At 38.5% G+C, this 16647-nt stretch overlaps 2 protein-coding genes across 2 annotated transcripts in view; both read right to left on the minus strand.

Moving 5' to 3' along the window:
* The window catches only part of LOC127529729 (uncharacterized), a 455734-nt gene that overhangs the window by 286602 nt on the left and 152485 nt on the right, over positions 1-16647 (minus strand). The gene's annotated exons all lie outside the window — the stretch shown is intronic.
* Positions 8576-14037, minus strand: LOC114660824 (proheparin-binding EGF-like growth factor). The gene is made up of 6 exons (XM_028813743.2): positions 13801-14037; positions 13088-13288; positions 11847-12033; positions 11340-11495; positions 10082-10166; positions 8576-9167 (listed from the first exon to the last, which is right to left on the minus strand). Exons 1-5 carry the CDS (start codon positions 13841-13843, stop codon positions 10091-10093), a joined length of 663 nt encoding a protein of 220 aa, XP_028669576.1. The 5' UTR covers positions 13844-14037; the 3' UTR covers positions 8576-9167; positions 10082-10090.

Consider the following 16647-nt stretch of genomic DNA (forward strand, 5'->3'; position numbering starts at 1 on the left):
GCTATCAGACGTGGATCGCCTGATGAGCACGGTTCAAAATCCGGGTCAGTGTCACTGTCAATACCCTGCATTGCAGTTTCTTCATCTGGTTCGTCTAAGGTCCAATCCTTTGGTGGTTTCGGAATTGGAAGACTGTCATCATGTGGCACGGGTCTCATTGCTGAAGGTAGATTAGGATATTCAATTGACTTCTTGTTTTTGGCAGAGAAACCAGACACATTAGTCAAACAGAAGTAACAATCTGTCACATGGTCTTTCTGTTCTTGCCATATCATCAGAACAGCAAACGGCATCGTCTTTCGAGTGCCTCTGAGCCAGGCTCTCAGACTGAAAGCACATGTCGCACAGCAAATGTGAGGCACCCATTCCTTGTCTTGATCACCAATTTTGCGGCCAAAATACAGATGATAAGCTTTCTTCACAAGAGCAGTCATCCATCGTCTCTGAGGCGCAAGTGTATATTCGCCACAGATATAACAGAATGTATCGTGGCTCTTACAACATTGACATGACATATCGCCTAACACCAAAACATCTATAGCATCAAGCTTACTTACTGTTATATTGCTGCAGATACTATACATTACTATACTGATACTATACATACACACTACAGGATCAGTGTATGCAAGCCACCTTTATAGCATGCTGAGAGAGCATCAAGCTTGTTCAGACCTGCCCAGCTATGCCCAGGATGTCAACTTCCACAGAACAGCTCCCAGCCTGGCCTGATTCCATGCCTGGACATGCCCAGGCTGCACAAACCGTTGTTGATAAGTCACTTACGGGAGTGAAAATGATGTGATATTTGTGATCAGCACCCAAAAATCTGTAAGAAACATCCAAGAGTGTTCCAGAAGAAAAAACTTTGTTGTGCAGTGTTATTGATGAAGAAATGTCTGAATTTTATACACTTCTTGATCTCACGTTGAGCACAAAAAAAGGAAAAATAAGCTCCATTTTTTCATTAGCAGTTGAGTCGGGGGCCATTTCATCGATTGCCATTTAGGCTATATATAGAATAATAATATTGCCACGATGCTAGGGCAGGCATGACATTTTTGTAATCACAGTATACAAGATTGAGTATGTAGATTAAGCATCCTAAACTACCAATATTCACCAGTTTTTCTAGTAATCTAGTAGTTAGAATGACAGTTCTTGAAAGATATTTTAAGGGCATGCATATGCCAAAATGGTATAAATGACTAAAACAGTAATCACCAGAACAATATTTTCACCATAACATTTTTTCCTACAGAACTAGAATGTTGCTTTAACAGTAAAAACAAGACAAAATTTTAAATAACATTTAAAATTCAGATTGAGCACATATGAGTAAAGCAGAGGTCTTCACTACAATGAAGCATTGGACACTTTATATCTCCTTCTTAACTGACTACAGTACCTCCAAGCCCTAAGACCTAATCATAGGGAAGTTTGCTTTAGAATTTGGTATATTGTTCAACTACCATACATGCTGGCCTGTTATTTGAAAAGGTCAGATTTATGGCTTATGTTCAGCATGGTGCATGACAGCTGTATCACTATTAGCAAGTCCGGACATAACCAGGGCAACACTGGCGATGCTTTATAGGGCAAATGGTCTAATTTTGCCTAAATTTGTCATACTTTTTGACATTCTTAAAGCTGCTGAATCAAGTTCATGGTTACGAGGGGCCAACACCTATCCTGGTAGGTGTAGAAATAGGGTCTGAACCAAGAGCACCAGGCCATCACAGAGCCCAGTTATACACATACCCACAGTCACATGTTAATGTAGTGCTGCTGCCTCACAGACCCAAGATCCAGGGTTTTCACTCACACCTGATCGCTGTCCGTGTAGAGTTGGCATATTCTCTTGATTTCTGCATGTGTTTACTCTGGTTATGCCAGTTTTCATCCCATATTACTAAAGATATCTGAATTAAGGTAAAGATTATGTTCTGTCTTGTGCCCAGTGCTGCTGGAATAGGCACTAAAGTTTAATAAAATATAATTAAACAAAATGATGTATTACTTGGACTACTTGTTTGATGAAATGTCTATGTCAGTGCACTAAACAACTAGGCAAAATGAGGCTATTTGGCGCATACACCCTTGCTTGAGTTGGTAGTTTTGAGAATGTCTTGCCATGTCATTTATTTAACAATTTGATTAAAATTTACATAAGTTTGGTGTTTACACTGATGACATGAATACAGTGAAAGTATGAGCAGGCTAAGTAATGTTTTGAATTTTCACATTCTGATTAGGAAATTAGTTGGAATGAAAAGCAACAGCTACTGGTGTCCTGTATGAATTGTGTTTGAACTCCCGCTGCAACTGTTATCACCATAATTAAAATAACATTACAATTTAAGGCGACAGTGGTCTTCATTCTCTTGACTGACATGCTTTGTATTTTTGCTTCCTGTAATATTTGGATAAATATGAAATGCTCTAAATTTGCTTACGCACAAGTCATTCTCCAGTTTGTTTTCTTGTAGCCAGTGTGTCACATACAACATCCGTGAATTGTTTTGCCATTTCATTCTTGTATGATCCTGTTAACTCTTTCTATGCTAATAAGGATGTTGTAATTGACAATCATCATTTGGCCAAAGAAAACTGAAAATGAGGCAAGATTAATTACAAAAACCAGTATGTGTAGGACTGGAAATGTTTACATTTCTCTTGTGAAAATATCTACTTATCTGCTGAATTTCATTAAAATTATTTGCCTCTAAATTTGATTGTTTGGCTGACAACTCCCAAATCAAATGTTTACAGCACATAGTAAAAAATACATTATATATACTGTTATGCTGTATATATATATATCCATCATCCATCCATCATCCAACCCGCTGCATCCTAACACAGGGTCACGGGGGTCTGCCAGAACCAATCCCAGCCAACACAGGGCTCAAGGCAGAAACAAATCCCCGGGCAGGGCGCCAGCCCACCACAGGGCACACGCACACACACACACACACACACACACACATACTAGGAACAATTTAGGATCACCAATGCACCTAACCTGCATGTCTTTGGACTGTGGGAGGAAACCGGAGCACCCGGAGGAAACCCACGCAGACACGGGGAGAACATGCAAACTCCACATAGGGAGGACCCAGGAAGTGCAAGGCAGCAATGCTACAACTGCGCCACCGTGCAGCCCATATATATATATATACTATAATAAAGACAGTTTCAAGAACGAAATGTTAGGGAGCCAACCAACAACTCAGTGTAATTTCACAATAAATAAATAAATAAATAAATATAGGCAAAATAACAAGCACATCAGGGTGCAAAAGAATCTGGCAAGCTGGAACAAAGGTAAATAACAAAAGAGAGACTAGCGAGCAGTGTTATCTCCTGGTTCACAGTGAACACCTTCATCCAGTTGACAAGGTTTTTTTGTACTATGATCTCGGAAAGAGGTAGGGTTTGAAGGAGGGAGCAGAAGTAGCATCAGAGCTGCTCCCATCGTTGAGCTACTGAACTGTAGACAAAGAAGGGTATGTTAACATTGGTGCATCCTCTTGACTTGGAGTGAAATTACTTACCTTTTCAAAGTCTTGGAGATGACTCCTAAGTTCTCATGCCTGACTTTATATGTACACACACACACATAATATTTAAGTCTTTATAGTCCTTAGCCTCCTGATTGCAGAATGACCTTAAGAAAATAAAGTGGATTCAGTAAATACATGGATGGTTATCCTATTGATTCATGTTTAATGAAACAGGCTGACTCATTCACTATTTGATATTACATTAACATATTCTGGCAAATACCTGTCTGTTACAAAATCTACGTAAAGGCTATGATGTTGCATCTGAGAAGCATAGGGGCACAGTGGCTAGCACTGATACCTCACAGTTGCAAGAGCTTAGGGCTTGAACTCCGGCATGGTCACTGTCTATGTGGATGTTTAGTTGGCATTCTAGTTTTCTCCCATATCCCCAAAACTTGCATTGAAAATTAACTGGTGATATTAAAATTCACTCAATATTGATTGCAGGTATATGTCTGCAATGGACAAGTGCCTCATCCAGGGATGATAGCAGGTTTACGCTTACTTGTAGAAGTTTCAAGCTTTCTACAAACCTGTATATCCATCCATCCATTTTCCAACCCGCTGAATCCAAACACAGGGTCATGGGGGTCTGCTGGAGCCAATCCCAGCCAACACAGGGCACAAGGCAGGAACCAATCCCGGGCAGGGTGCCAACCCACCGCAGGACACACACAAACACACCCACATACCAGGGCCAATTTAGAATCGCCAATCCACCTAACCTGCATGTCTTTGGACTGTGGGAGGAAACCGGAGCGCCCGAAGGAAACCCACGCAGACACGGGGAGAATATGCAAACTCCACGCAGTGAGGACCCGGGAAGCAAACCCAGGTCCCTAGATCTCCCAACTGCGAGGCAGCAGCGCTACCCACTGCGCCACCGTGCCGCCCAAACCTGGATATGTGAGTTCAAAAAATGGATGGAAAGATATATATTACCCTTGAAAAAAATTCCAATTGTTGGATTATCTATTAAATAGGCAATGAAGGAATCCATTAAAATGTAATAAATGGAATCTTCATTAATACCAACTTAACAAATAACTTACATTAACTAAAGGTCTTAAGGTTGTTTCTTTCTATCTTTGAATATCAATTTTCTCTGTTTTATCTGAAGAAAAAAACAATTTAAATGTTTTACTGTTTCAGTTATTTAATTTAATCTTATTCTCAGACCTGCTTAATCCAGTTCAGGGTTGCCAGGTTGGGAGAAAGGTAGGAAATAGCCCTGGATAGGCCACTGGTCTAGTGCTTAGTATTTAGTACTATACATAGTAAACTTCCCCAGGGCTTTGAAAATCTTATGGCATCACAAACATAGGTATTGCAGAATACAGATCTGTCAGGAGAATAACACTCTGTTACATAATGTAAAATGTCAGAGGCAGTGTTGCTCTGTGCTAATGGACTTGTAAATATAGCCCTTCCTTTAAGAGATAAAGTGTTGCTTTTATCTGAAGCAAAGTGAGATTACTTTAAGTCCTTGAGAGGTTGACCATCTACTACACTTAATTCTCTGAGGAAGACTCTTTCAGGATTTCCTACTCTGTTCCAGGATACAGCAGGAAAGCTCCCATTGGAACATATTCAGCTTGTAACCAAACCCTGCGTGTACAGGCTGTTTTTAGTAGAAAGAAGAGGATATTTCAAGTTTCACCTAATTTTAGGAGAGATATGGCATCAAAGCTTCCATACATATTAAAAGATGTACAGAAGCAATTTGGATTTGGATTAAGGGAAAATTCTACACTTACGAACAAACTGAGCTTAAAACCAAAATTTCATTTTTTTTTTTAAACCACAAATCAGAGGCACCATTTTAAGCATCAAAGAGATGCAAGCATATACAGCAATCCAAACCATCATCGGGTCAGTAATAAACAAGATATGACAATAAAAAAATAAGGCAAAGACTTTGCAGAGTCTTTGTAATATGTTCACCCCTGCAGGTGTTGCTGTCCATTGCTACATATCTTACAGTTAAAGAAAGTATTACATATGGCATTTCTAACACTGTACAATTTTTACCTTTTTGCAGCATGGCAAATCTGTGAAGAGTTTGAGTTTGCACACTCTCTCATCATGTTTGTAAGGATTTTCATGCAGATATTGGGTTTTTCTCTCAGGTCCCAAACACATGTATGTTAGGCCTGGTGTGAATAAGTGGACGCAACAATGCAGTTTGGCTCCAGAGTCCTTAATAGCTCTCAAGTCCAGAGCAGTCTATAGTCATAGCCAAAGATGAGTCAGGCAATGATGACACATATAAGCAAGAGGAAGATGTAAGTGTGCTTTTATTGTAAAACAGCCATGCGTTCAAAACCCCAAAGTGCAAATCACTACAGCGCTCTCCAATTAATTAATAATCCATAAAAACTAAATTAATCAGTTCAGGTTAAAAGTTCAAATAAATAATCGAATAAAATCAAAGTTAAAACCCTGGTAGGAATATGTCTATCCATTAAAACAGTGAGCCTCAGTGTTTGGCTGTGAGGTCCTTACAGAGCAGGCAAAGGAGATGTCATTATAGACAGAGGAGACATCCACTGGCACAGTCAACCAATTCAAATCCAGGCTGGGGTACCCAACCGCCAGTCCCTTGGCTTCAATTGGGTGTCATGCCGATCCTTGCTTCTTTCTCCTACCACCACCCTTTCCCTGGCCTCAAAGGCAGGAGCACACTCAGAACACTGGTCACTCCTGCTACTGGTCCACTCAGAAAAAGTGACCCTCTTCATTTTCATTGAGTGCTGACTCTAGGGTCCTTTCTTGGGAACTCACTTCTCCGACTTCCTAACTCCACTTTACCACATGGGCTCCTGCCGATTCTACTGTTTCACCATCTTCCACGCTTTAACCTCCAATCTTCAATCTTTCTTCCTTCATGCTCTTCCTGGCTTAGCTCTTTATACTACTAGTGATGCAGGCACTGATTACAGTCTCTGGAGCCCTGATGAGGTAATCGACCGAACCACACTCCCTATCAACTTCCAATCAGCACTCTACCATGCTGCAGTCCACATACCTGCAACCCCTTTGAAGCCCAAGAACTTACTTATTTATTTAGTAATTGTGCAATCACCATGAACCCTGTTATACCACGGTGGGGCAGTGTGTATGGGTGCTCCCTAGATTTTGCCTTATGCCCAGAGTTGCTGGGATGTGCACTAGATATGTAACTAGAAGGAACAGTGGTCACACAGTTGCAGCTGAGATCTAAACCAGTGTCCTTGTATAAATCCATGCTAGCTTTGTCATCTGTCATCATTTAATGTTAGAAATTAATCTGAGTAGTGTAATCTTCCCTGTAGCTTAAATGTGGTGTCAGATATACTATAAAAAGTGACACAAATGATTTGCTGTTGTCCTGTAAGACTGTGGTTAATTAAAACCAAAAAAAAACACTGACAAGCTAAGTGTGTTTAGAAAGAAAGTCATTTGAATCAGATATTAACTGTTTGTCTGGATTAAATGTGCACACAGTGCAACTTGTCCAGGCATCTAGATAAAAGAAAGGTCCTGAAAACGTTTATAAAAAGTGAAATATATAGTAATGAACATGTCCTCAGAAACAATTTATTATTTTACATGGTGCCTTTTAGGGAAAAGCAGCATCGCTTAAAGATTTATCGAAAAATAAAGGAAGGAAGTTGAAGTGACTCATTCTTACTCAGACTCACACAGTGAGGGGGCTATGCCACCTGTCCATCAAGATGACACATTTATTGACCTTGAAGAGTTCTTGATGCGTTTGTATTCACATAGGCACTGAGCATATCCTCTGCTGTCCTGTTTGATACTCTTTAAGGTCACATGGTGGTGTTTAGTTGTCTTATGCTTTTTCTAATTACAGATCCATTACACTATGTGCTATCCTGATTAGGAGTCATGGGACAACCATAAAGAACACCACTTCCTTCATCAACATCTGGACAGTGTGGCACAGTGTTGAGTGTTTTTTCTTTACAGCTCCACAAGACTGAGATTGAACTGAAACTCCAACCCTGAGTAGACTTTGCACTTTCTCAGTTTATGTGTGGATTAATCGAAAGGTATTGTTTTTGTTTCTTTGATATCCAAAAGATGTTCAGATTGTGTGGATTGGCTACTCAACACTGACTCAGTATGAGTGGGTGAGTATGTGTAGATTATTCAGGCCTTATTCCTTACTTATGCACAATTTTGTCAGAACAGGCTGCAGTTCCCCATGACCCTGAATTAGAACAAACTGGTTCAGAAAATAGATGGACATCTGGACAGATTACAGTGTGAAAATTCAGCTCAGTGGTTTTGCAACTGAGCTGACAGACTTTCATCTCTTTGTGGTGCTACTGCTACAGCTTAGAACTATCAGACACTCTGCCACAACTCATATGTATTATAAACACTACAGTGTGGTTGTAGCTCTTTTAAAATGAGCTCAAAAAGGTGTTACAAGTAGCATTAAATATACTGTCCTACTGCTGGCTGATTATTAGGAATATGCCTTGAGGAGTGACTGCAACTGCATTTAGATTCTTCTCTATTGTGATAGCACATCCCATTGGATATTTTTTTAATTGGTATTTTCATTAAGATATTTTACGGAATGGAAAGCAGCAGGATCAGTTTTGTTAGAAAGAGAGGAAGCATTAAAACTAGCCATGGCTATTATTTCCAGATGTGGAAGTGCTGTAATTAGTTTACAACTTCAAGTATAAAGTGAGTATAGAGTGAGCCATTCATTTAAGATACTGACTGCATTTAAACTTTTTTTAAATGCTTTCATTTGTTTCTCATTTTCTGAAGAGCATGAAGAAAAAAATGTCTCAGTAAGTCTCTGACCCATATGCTTCATGTGTACATGCATTCCAGGCTAGTTTCTATAAGCAGTTTTTAAAATGACCAAAAGAAAGCATTCCTTGCACATTCTGCAGATATTTGCATTTCATTTTTCTGCTACTGTTTTGTGATTATTAACAAAGAGATTATGAGACATTGGTAAGGAAAACTCAACCCAGAAATAATGCTGAAAAATAAAGACTTCAGTGCAGCTTTAATGTATTATCCATTCCAGAAAGCAGTCAGTAAAAAGTCAGAACATGAAGTTTTTCTTTTTTGCATTTATTCTTTTTTAAAAAGCAATTCAGTTTTGACTTTGAGCCACAAATTAGAAATATAAATGAATAAATACCAAATATAAAATATTTAAAATAAATAGATGTTTTTGAATATAAATAGTTTTCTGTCAATATTAGTCATTCAGAGTTCAATATATAATACAAGAACCAAACAAACAGATCCAGTTGAAACAGACCACAAGCTGTAGGTTGGCTTCCTTTCTTGCTTTGTTTTGTGAAGGAGTCTTGTGTTAAGTTCAGGTTACTGGATTATTTGAAGCAGTGTCCCAGTTACTGAAGACCAGTCCTCAGTGCTTTCATTTCTTTCAGTGCTCCATGTTTGTGGGCCAGCCCTTTCTCAGTGAAAGCTCGAGTGGCTCTTAGTAGCATCACTGCCCTGGAGCTTCAAAATTTGTACAAGACTTCAGAAGAAGATCTTAGCGGAGTTCCACATATGTGTACCGCTGTCATCACTCTGAGGTAGACTGACTCCTTCCTGTAAACAAAAAAGATACTTAACTCTCATAATCCTTATGGTAAGACACTAAACCACATGTCAAAGTTCTTCTCACAAATAATATGAAATAATTGTTACGCAAGGATGCAGGTATTGCAGGCATATGAACATAAGAGTTTACAGTCACAATGTCTATATTTAGAGCCGTAACTCAAAAGCTTTTGACAATGTTTGACTGGCTAACATTTTTTGTATTCATTTTGGTGTAAAAACAGGACTGTAAATTTAGTAAATATGTTCAAAAGGAACAGTGCTTTATGACAGCACTGAAGTATGTTCTAATAAAATATATGTGAACAAATGGAAAGTAGGAGGACAATGGTCTTAAAAGTATTTACATTTTTAATAGTATTATGTTTTCCATTAAGAATATGATGAGTGTAGCCTGTGGCAAAGCATTGGATGTGCAGAACATACATCAGCAGGCAAACTTCTTTGACACAAACATTTATTAAACTCTGCATCAAATTACCAGGACATAGTTGAAATGAGACAATGGATGCATACTGGTCACTTGGTGTATTTCCAACTCTGAGCTGATGATGAACTTAACTCACCCTAGTGTTATTTTGTTCTTGTTTGGCACCCCAAAGTAGTCTGTGCTACAACAAGTGGATCATCTGCACTACAACTAGTGGATCAGAGTATTACTGAATGAATCTGTTTGGATTCAGCATTATCTAAATTTCATTACAGATATGGGCATAGCATTTTTTATTTGAAGGGATTTTCAGACAAAGAAAAATAAAATAAAATACTGAACTGTAATCTAATAGAAGACCGGTGTTGTGTTATTGTGCTACTGCTCCTACCAATCTGTGTTTGTGCAACTATAAAAACATATGGGTCTTCTACATTCATGTGACATCATTTCATTTCTCTCTTTCACTTACCAGTTCAGGTCATAATTGATTTGTTGCAGATCCTAACTTGACCTTTTCTTCATTTTCTACATCATATTCTCCCCTCTTATGAAACCTGTTCAGAAGGAGAAAATTGATTTAAAATGTTGTTATTGGTCCCACTTACAGTACATTTTCTAAGACAGGTGTCATATACAATGCAGAACTTGAGAAAAGTGTGCATTTAGTGATGTTACTTGACAGCAGTAGACATTCTGGTTTTGAAAACCACATGTACTGTACTGTAAATAAAGTCAGAGGAAAACAAAAGATACACAAGGATCCTCCGAATGACCGAGCATGTCATTTGGCTTTTTTGACCAGAGCATTACTTTACAGATTAATATTTGCTCCAAACTGAGTGAACATATGGGCCATCCGTGACTGTGTTGTCTGCATTACACAAATACACAGTAGAGCACTAAATCTATTTATACATACTCTTTAGCTCCTTGAAAGTCTTCTCATGTTTATGCTGTGGAAGCTTTGGCATGAACATAATTTTTCATCAGCAAACATATACTGAAGCCTGGTTTATCTATCTATCTATCTATCTACTCTATCTATCTATCTATCTATCTATCTATCTATCTATCTATCTATCTATCTATCCTATCTATCTATCTATCTATCTATCTATCTATCTACCTATTTATTTGTGAATCAACCTGTCTAATTGTTTTTGCAGTTATACAGCTGCAGTTATTTGCAACTAAATAATATTCCATGTTAAAATTGTAAATCTGAAAAAACTGTCACCTCTCACATAAGACAGATCAGTCTGAACAGCTCAGGGACAAGTGGATAATTCATGGAAGAAAAGAAGACAGTAGCCTTACTTTGGAGGAAGTTGATTGAATTGCATTGAATTACACAGAAGCAGAAATAAAAACATCTTAAAACTCTGATTCAATTTATTGTTTAATTTTAGAAATCTACTGTAATAAAACTCAACTGCAACAGGTGAAGATGATGTATTTTGTCAGCAAAGGAATTGGGTAAAACTGGACTAGATTATTTAAATGCATTCCCAGCTGTCTGACTCCAGGAAAATCTTGGCACTAGAGCCCAGAGTACAGCTCTTAGCTGAGCTCCACGTTACAGAGTATTTCTGCACAGACAAATAGAAAGTTGATCTGACCAATGTCTAACCAAACTATACTGTTTTTTTCCTCCCCGGTCATGACGCTTATACTGTAAATAGATGTGTAATCGTTATGTCTACAGGGTCAAATTCTTCATAACTCACCTTAACGTTAACAAAGCTGCAATCACAATGAGGCAAAGTGACGAAAGTACAACTGCCACTACGGCCAGTGCTGTTGTCCTATCATAGGAATTCCGATTATTTACCACTGGCAGGCTGAACAAGTGGCATCGTTCCCCAATGAATCCCTCCTCACAGCTGTGACAAAAAGTAGAATAAAAATGAAAAAGACTTAAAATATAATCAATCCATCCTTCCTAATAAACATCCTGTCACTAACATCACCCTCCCACCCCAACCCCCAAGTCCACCTTGATGCACTGACAAAGAATTGGTATTGTTCAGTCCTCACAGCCCCTCTGTAAGTGGAGTATCAATAAAAAAGAGAAAAAAGAACCACAGACAATAATGAACTTTTGTGGAGTTGGCACTGCCTAGTTTGGCATTCATCCACTTATGTCCCTTCATTTAAATAAAGTCAAAGTAAGCCCTCCTTGACCTGTGCAGTTTCTATGAATGCAGAATTTTTGGATAACTTGTATTACTTACATGCATGATGGAGCTCTGAGTTCTCTGAGGTATCTACACTCGCCATGAATGCAGAAATCTTTAAATTTTCTCAGACATGGATCTCTTTTCTTGCCTTTGCCCTTTTTTCTTCCTTTGCCCTTCGGCTTCCTGTCTTGCTCCAGAGGTAGTGGAACAGATAGATCTTTGGGTTTAGAGGAAAATGCCACTGAAAACAAAAGACACACAACATTGGATCAGTTTTAATATGACATATGAGTTAGCATTTTTTTTCACAAAACAGTAACAGATGAGCAGGACACCCTAGTAGCAGAAGATAACCAGACTTGTGCTAGACGTTGTCTCACTTCATTTTTAAAACACAAGTGTTCAATTTCAGCTTTTCATTAGCAATTCATTACACATAGCCCTAACAATAACATTCTTGCTACCGATAATTTTCACACATTAAAAAACTACTAAATTATTCTAAAGTCACCTTTGTATATTGTGTGCTTAACTGAGAAACATTTTGAACAGCTCAGTATATAATGCTCATATAATTAAACATAAGAAATGCAGGAAAAATATAAACTGGTAGGTTTCTCTTTAATCTGTTAACTTATTTAGCTGAAATTGCTATTGCTTCTACCAATAGCAGACATCAACTATTACTTATGCAAAATATCAGCACATTTTTAATTTAATTAGATCACAGTTACATAATTAAACACATGAAACTAAACATAGAAGAAAAGACTCAACCAAGCTTTACAAAATTACGGCACTTGGGTGGTATAAAATTTTAAAACTCCACATAAGCTGTTTTTACCTCTTCGTAAAGTGAGGAGACGCGGTTAATCATTAGCAAAGTTACTGTTGGAGTAACTGGGGCGCAGGTTATTCATTATTTACCACTGCATTTTGGAGCGGTGTTGCTCATTAGAAACTAAATTCATTTCTTTGTTTTCCGAGTGCGCTTTTAAAGTAAGAGATCGGGGTTAAATTCATGTGGAACTGGGCAGGAACTAACTCTGTACAGCACGAAATCCAGTGACGGGGTTGCTTAAATAGGCTACCTGTTAACTGTCAATATTTTATCGAGCAAAGTAGTTTGCTTTCATTAACGAACTAAGTCAGAAATCAATAACAGGGTGAGTCACTGGAAAGCCCCAATGAATGCAAAAAATAAATTCGTATACGTTTATGAGAAATATATATAACTGGTAGTGATTTCTTAAATGAGAGAACAGTATAATAATCAAATCAAAAGGCCACCTCACCTCTAGGCAATTCGATATGGTAGTCTCCTGATGTCGTTTCGTCTTCGTCCTCCACGTCACCGTAATCGTAGTCGTAGTCGTAGTTCTCATCCACAATATTTCCACTGCTCAGGAAATCTTTCCCGTTGCGGTTGTCTATTTGGGGAGACTTCTCTGAATGCTGCCATTCAACAGCTGCCCCCCCTACTCTGCAAAGGAACCCTACAAAAAAAAAGCCAAGAGGGTCACACTAAGAATAAATAAGTTATTAAACTGCCTTTTGAAAGCGCCACTATATGAGATTCACTAAACACGCGCGTGTTGGTATCTTTCTAATAACCAATGAATAGATAATGGGTGTGTAAGTACGGTATGAAAGAGAGTGGGCTGCCGAAGTGCTGTACAAATTGATAGTTGGAAGACTGCAAGCGAAAAATTAAGTGCCCGTTTATACTTTTTAATGAGTATAGATTTATGTAAACGTTTCAGCGTATTACAGTCTATTCTTAACAATAATACCATGCTGAGTTATTTTAATACAATTGCGGACAAAAGTAATGTTCAACTGCTTTTGAAAAAAAAGTCCATAATATATAACAAATAACGCCTAAATCAGAGCTGTTGGATAAAATTACAGTTCTACAGTTGTTACAGTTCTATGAAATGGCGCTTACTACAAAAGGCGCTATAAAACAACCTACCGTAAGTCTGTTATCTATAGGCTCGACACTTACCAGCAGCTTGCAGCAGCAGCAAAACCACTTCAATAATCTTCATATTTCTAAAAGCACTAAAAGAGGCCGATTGTTATCCACAGCACGTCCTCTTTTGTGGTAAAAAATAAATAAATAAAATGAAATATAATAGTCCTTTTTGGTAGGTTCCTCAATCCGACACTTTTTTTGCTGATGACACTTTGCTCCCCAAATGTGTTATCCCACCGCTCCGACTCCAACCTCCCTCTGGACGACTTGAAATGTAAATGAACGACAGACGACTGCGCAGAGATGCCTATTTCGGAGAGACAAATAAAGTGCGCGTCGCTGATTGGCCACATGTGATGACGTGTCCTGAATGTACAAACTACCAGTTTTTAAACATTTTCGGATTGATTACCTTGTAAAAACTCATCTTTTTTAATTCAGTGAATATCAACTCACTTTACGTAGTTACGGGTTTTGTGAGGCTTTTAATTCCTACATAAACTAGGGGCTTTTCCTATGTGCAAAGCAACCGGCAATCGATATTCATATCCGCACTGATGCAGCACAGCATGTAATGTCTAGCAAACATAGCCAAAACATCAAGTGATGTAGCCAGTGTTAACTTGGGGTATTTCCTATGTGCACTGTAACCGTCAATCGATATTCATATCCGCAAAGATGAAACACAGTAGGTAATAGCTAGAAAATATAGCTAACACATCGGGGCTGTCTTAACAGCAACATTGACCCAGGGTAAAGTGGTGCACTGGGGCCCCTGTTTTCACAGCAAAACAGAAGCATACATAGGTATCGGAAACATCGGGGGCCCCTATGCTCCTGGGGCCCCCGGCCAGTGCTCATTGCACCCTTACGTTAAGGCACCCCTGCAACACATCAAGGGATGTAGTCAGTTTAAGTAAGGTATTAGTTCAAAGGCAACCTAAACTCGCACTATAATGATAATACACCCTAACCTGGAAATTAGAATAACTGTTAACATTTCCATTCTAGCAGGATTGATAAATATTGCGGAAAATGTGAAACAAATGAGTCTAATATACCCAAAGCGGGAGCCGCTCTTTTACCATATTGAGTGACAGAGTTAATTAACCGTATATTGTATAAAGTGTGGCCGTTCTGTTGTTTTCACGCTTGCCTTAAAGCTTCAGCAATACTATATTTGTGTGGGGTCATAGGAGGGATGGTGAATGATTCCTTCTGTTAGACGAGATGTAGCCTGCTCTGACGTAAACACGTATCTTGTATGAAAAGTCAGAATATAAAACACGTGAATGTCCGTTTAAAATGTACAAAATGTCAGATACACAATCTAGGATATTTCCACTTTTAAAAGGATCACATCTGCTATGTAAATGTAAAGGAGGGTTGGACTATACTGTATACTTCAGTCTTCATTGCTTTTGGACAGGTGAAAAATCTGACACTTGTTTTTCCACAGGAAATAAGGGGGCTCCTGCTCATTGCTGTTCAGAGAAAACGACTAAAACTGAAACTACTGTAAAACAAATCTAGGGTATTGCAAATAAAATGCCAGGCGTTACATACATTCTTTACAACATTTTGTTTGTGCCTTTTTGTTTGGCAATAGGCTAGGAAGTCTGAACTAGATGCAACTACGATAAGAATCAGAATAAGTAATTCTAACATTTCAAATAATGGAATAAGGCAATGGGCGCTCAACAGAATTGTTCTGTATATTAAAATATGTAATAAATGAGCAAGGGTACCAAGGGACTGTGCTTGCTTAAGTCGAATGTGACTTCGATTAGGGAAACAAAAAGTTAATTAAGTCACAGGACAATTAAAATGTCCTCCGAAATTCATGGTAAATATCTGACGCAAAATGCAAAGGAACCATTGGTCCCCGTAAAAGAGTCAATACAAAACAATCTTATCATCAGTAACCGGCGAAAAAAATACGTTAAAAAAAATAATAACTCGGTGAAAGGCTTGTACTCCATGAAAAACATTTTGTAAAGCGATTTCTAGCGAAATGGCTCCACATGGCACTTTAAATACTGAAAGCTACAGTGCTTATAGTGCTTAGTGCAACTACATATACAAATACAACATTCTCAAGGCCACTTAATTCGCTTGAGGCCTTCAGTAGTTCGATGCTTATTCTCGTTGTTTTAGGTACAAAACATGAACTGCCTGGGATTGGATACGCGGAGCCGTTTTAACAGCATTATAGGCAAAGTAGTGTGCTGGGACCCCAGTTTTGATAACAAAACAGAAACATGCGTAGGCATCAGAAACAAAATGTGCCCCTTATGCTCACAGGGCAGTGCCCATTGTGCTCATACGTCAAGACGACCCTAACAAACCGGGGTGTGCAAACTCCACAGGGACAATGAAACAGTAGTGAAATTAACTGCACCAACCCGAAGCCTTACAATTTGGACAAGTGTTATATGTCAAGTGACTTTCTCAGATTCCAACAAACAGACAAGCAAAGTGACTTGCCGCAAACACGCTACTTACTGGCTTACAACCAAGCGCCAAGTAACTAGACCATAATGCCTTCATCCTTGATTTATTTATATAAAATGCATATGCATACATTTTCTTAAACTTTTTTGTTCCAATTAGAAGGTTGTACACATACTGTAAACCATTCGTTCTTCCATTCATTCATCCAGTAGAAGTCACATGGTGGACCGCAGACTTGGGCGGATCACTAGGCCACTCTACGTTACACACTGGCACAGCCACACCCAAATCATTGGAATGTGTAACATACATCATATTTAACTAATAATGTATTACTGGTATGAGATGCCCAGTGAAATTTCATAGAATCTTTTAATTTTCCATTTTTGGCACACACATATTCAACTCCAGCCACTTAAAAAA

Source organism: Erpetoichthys calabaricus, chromosome 11 (assembly GCF_900747795.2).
Source record: "Erpetoichthys calabaricus chromosome 11, fErpCal1.3, whole genome shotgun sequence".
In the NCBI taxonomy this organism is placed as follows: Eukaryota; Metazoa; Chordata; class Cladistia; order Polypteriformes; family Polypteridae; genus Erpetoichthys; species Erpetoichthys calabaricus.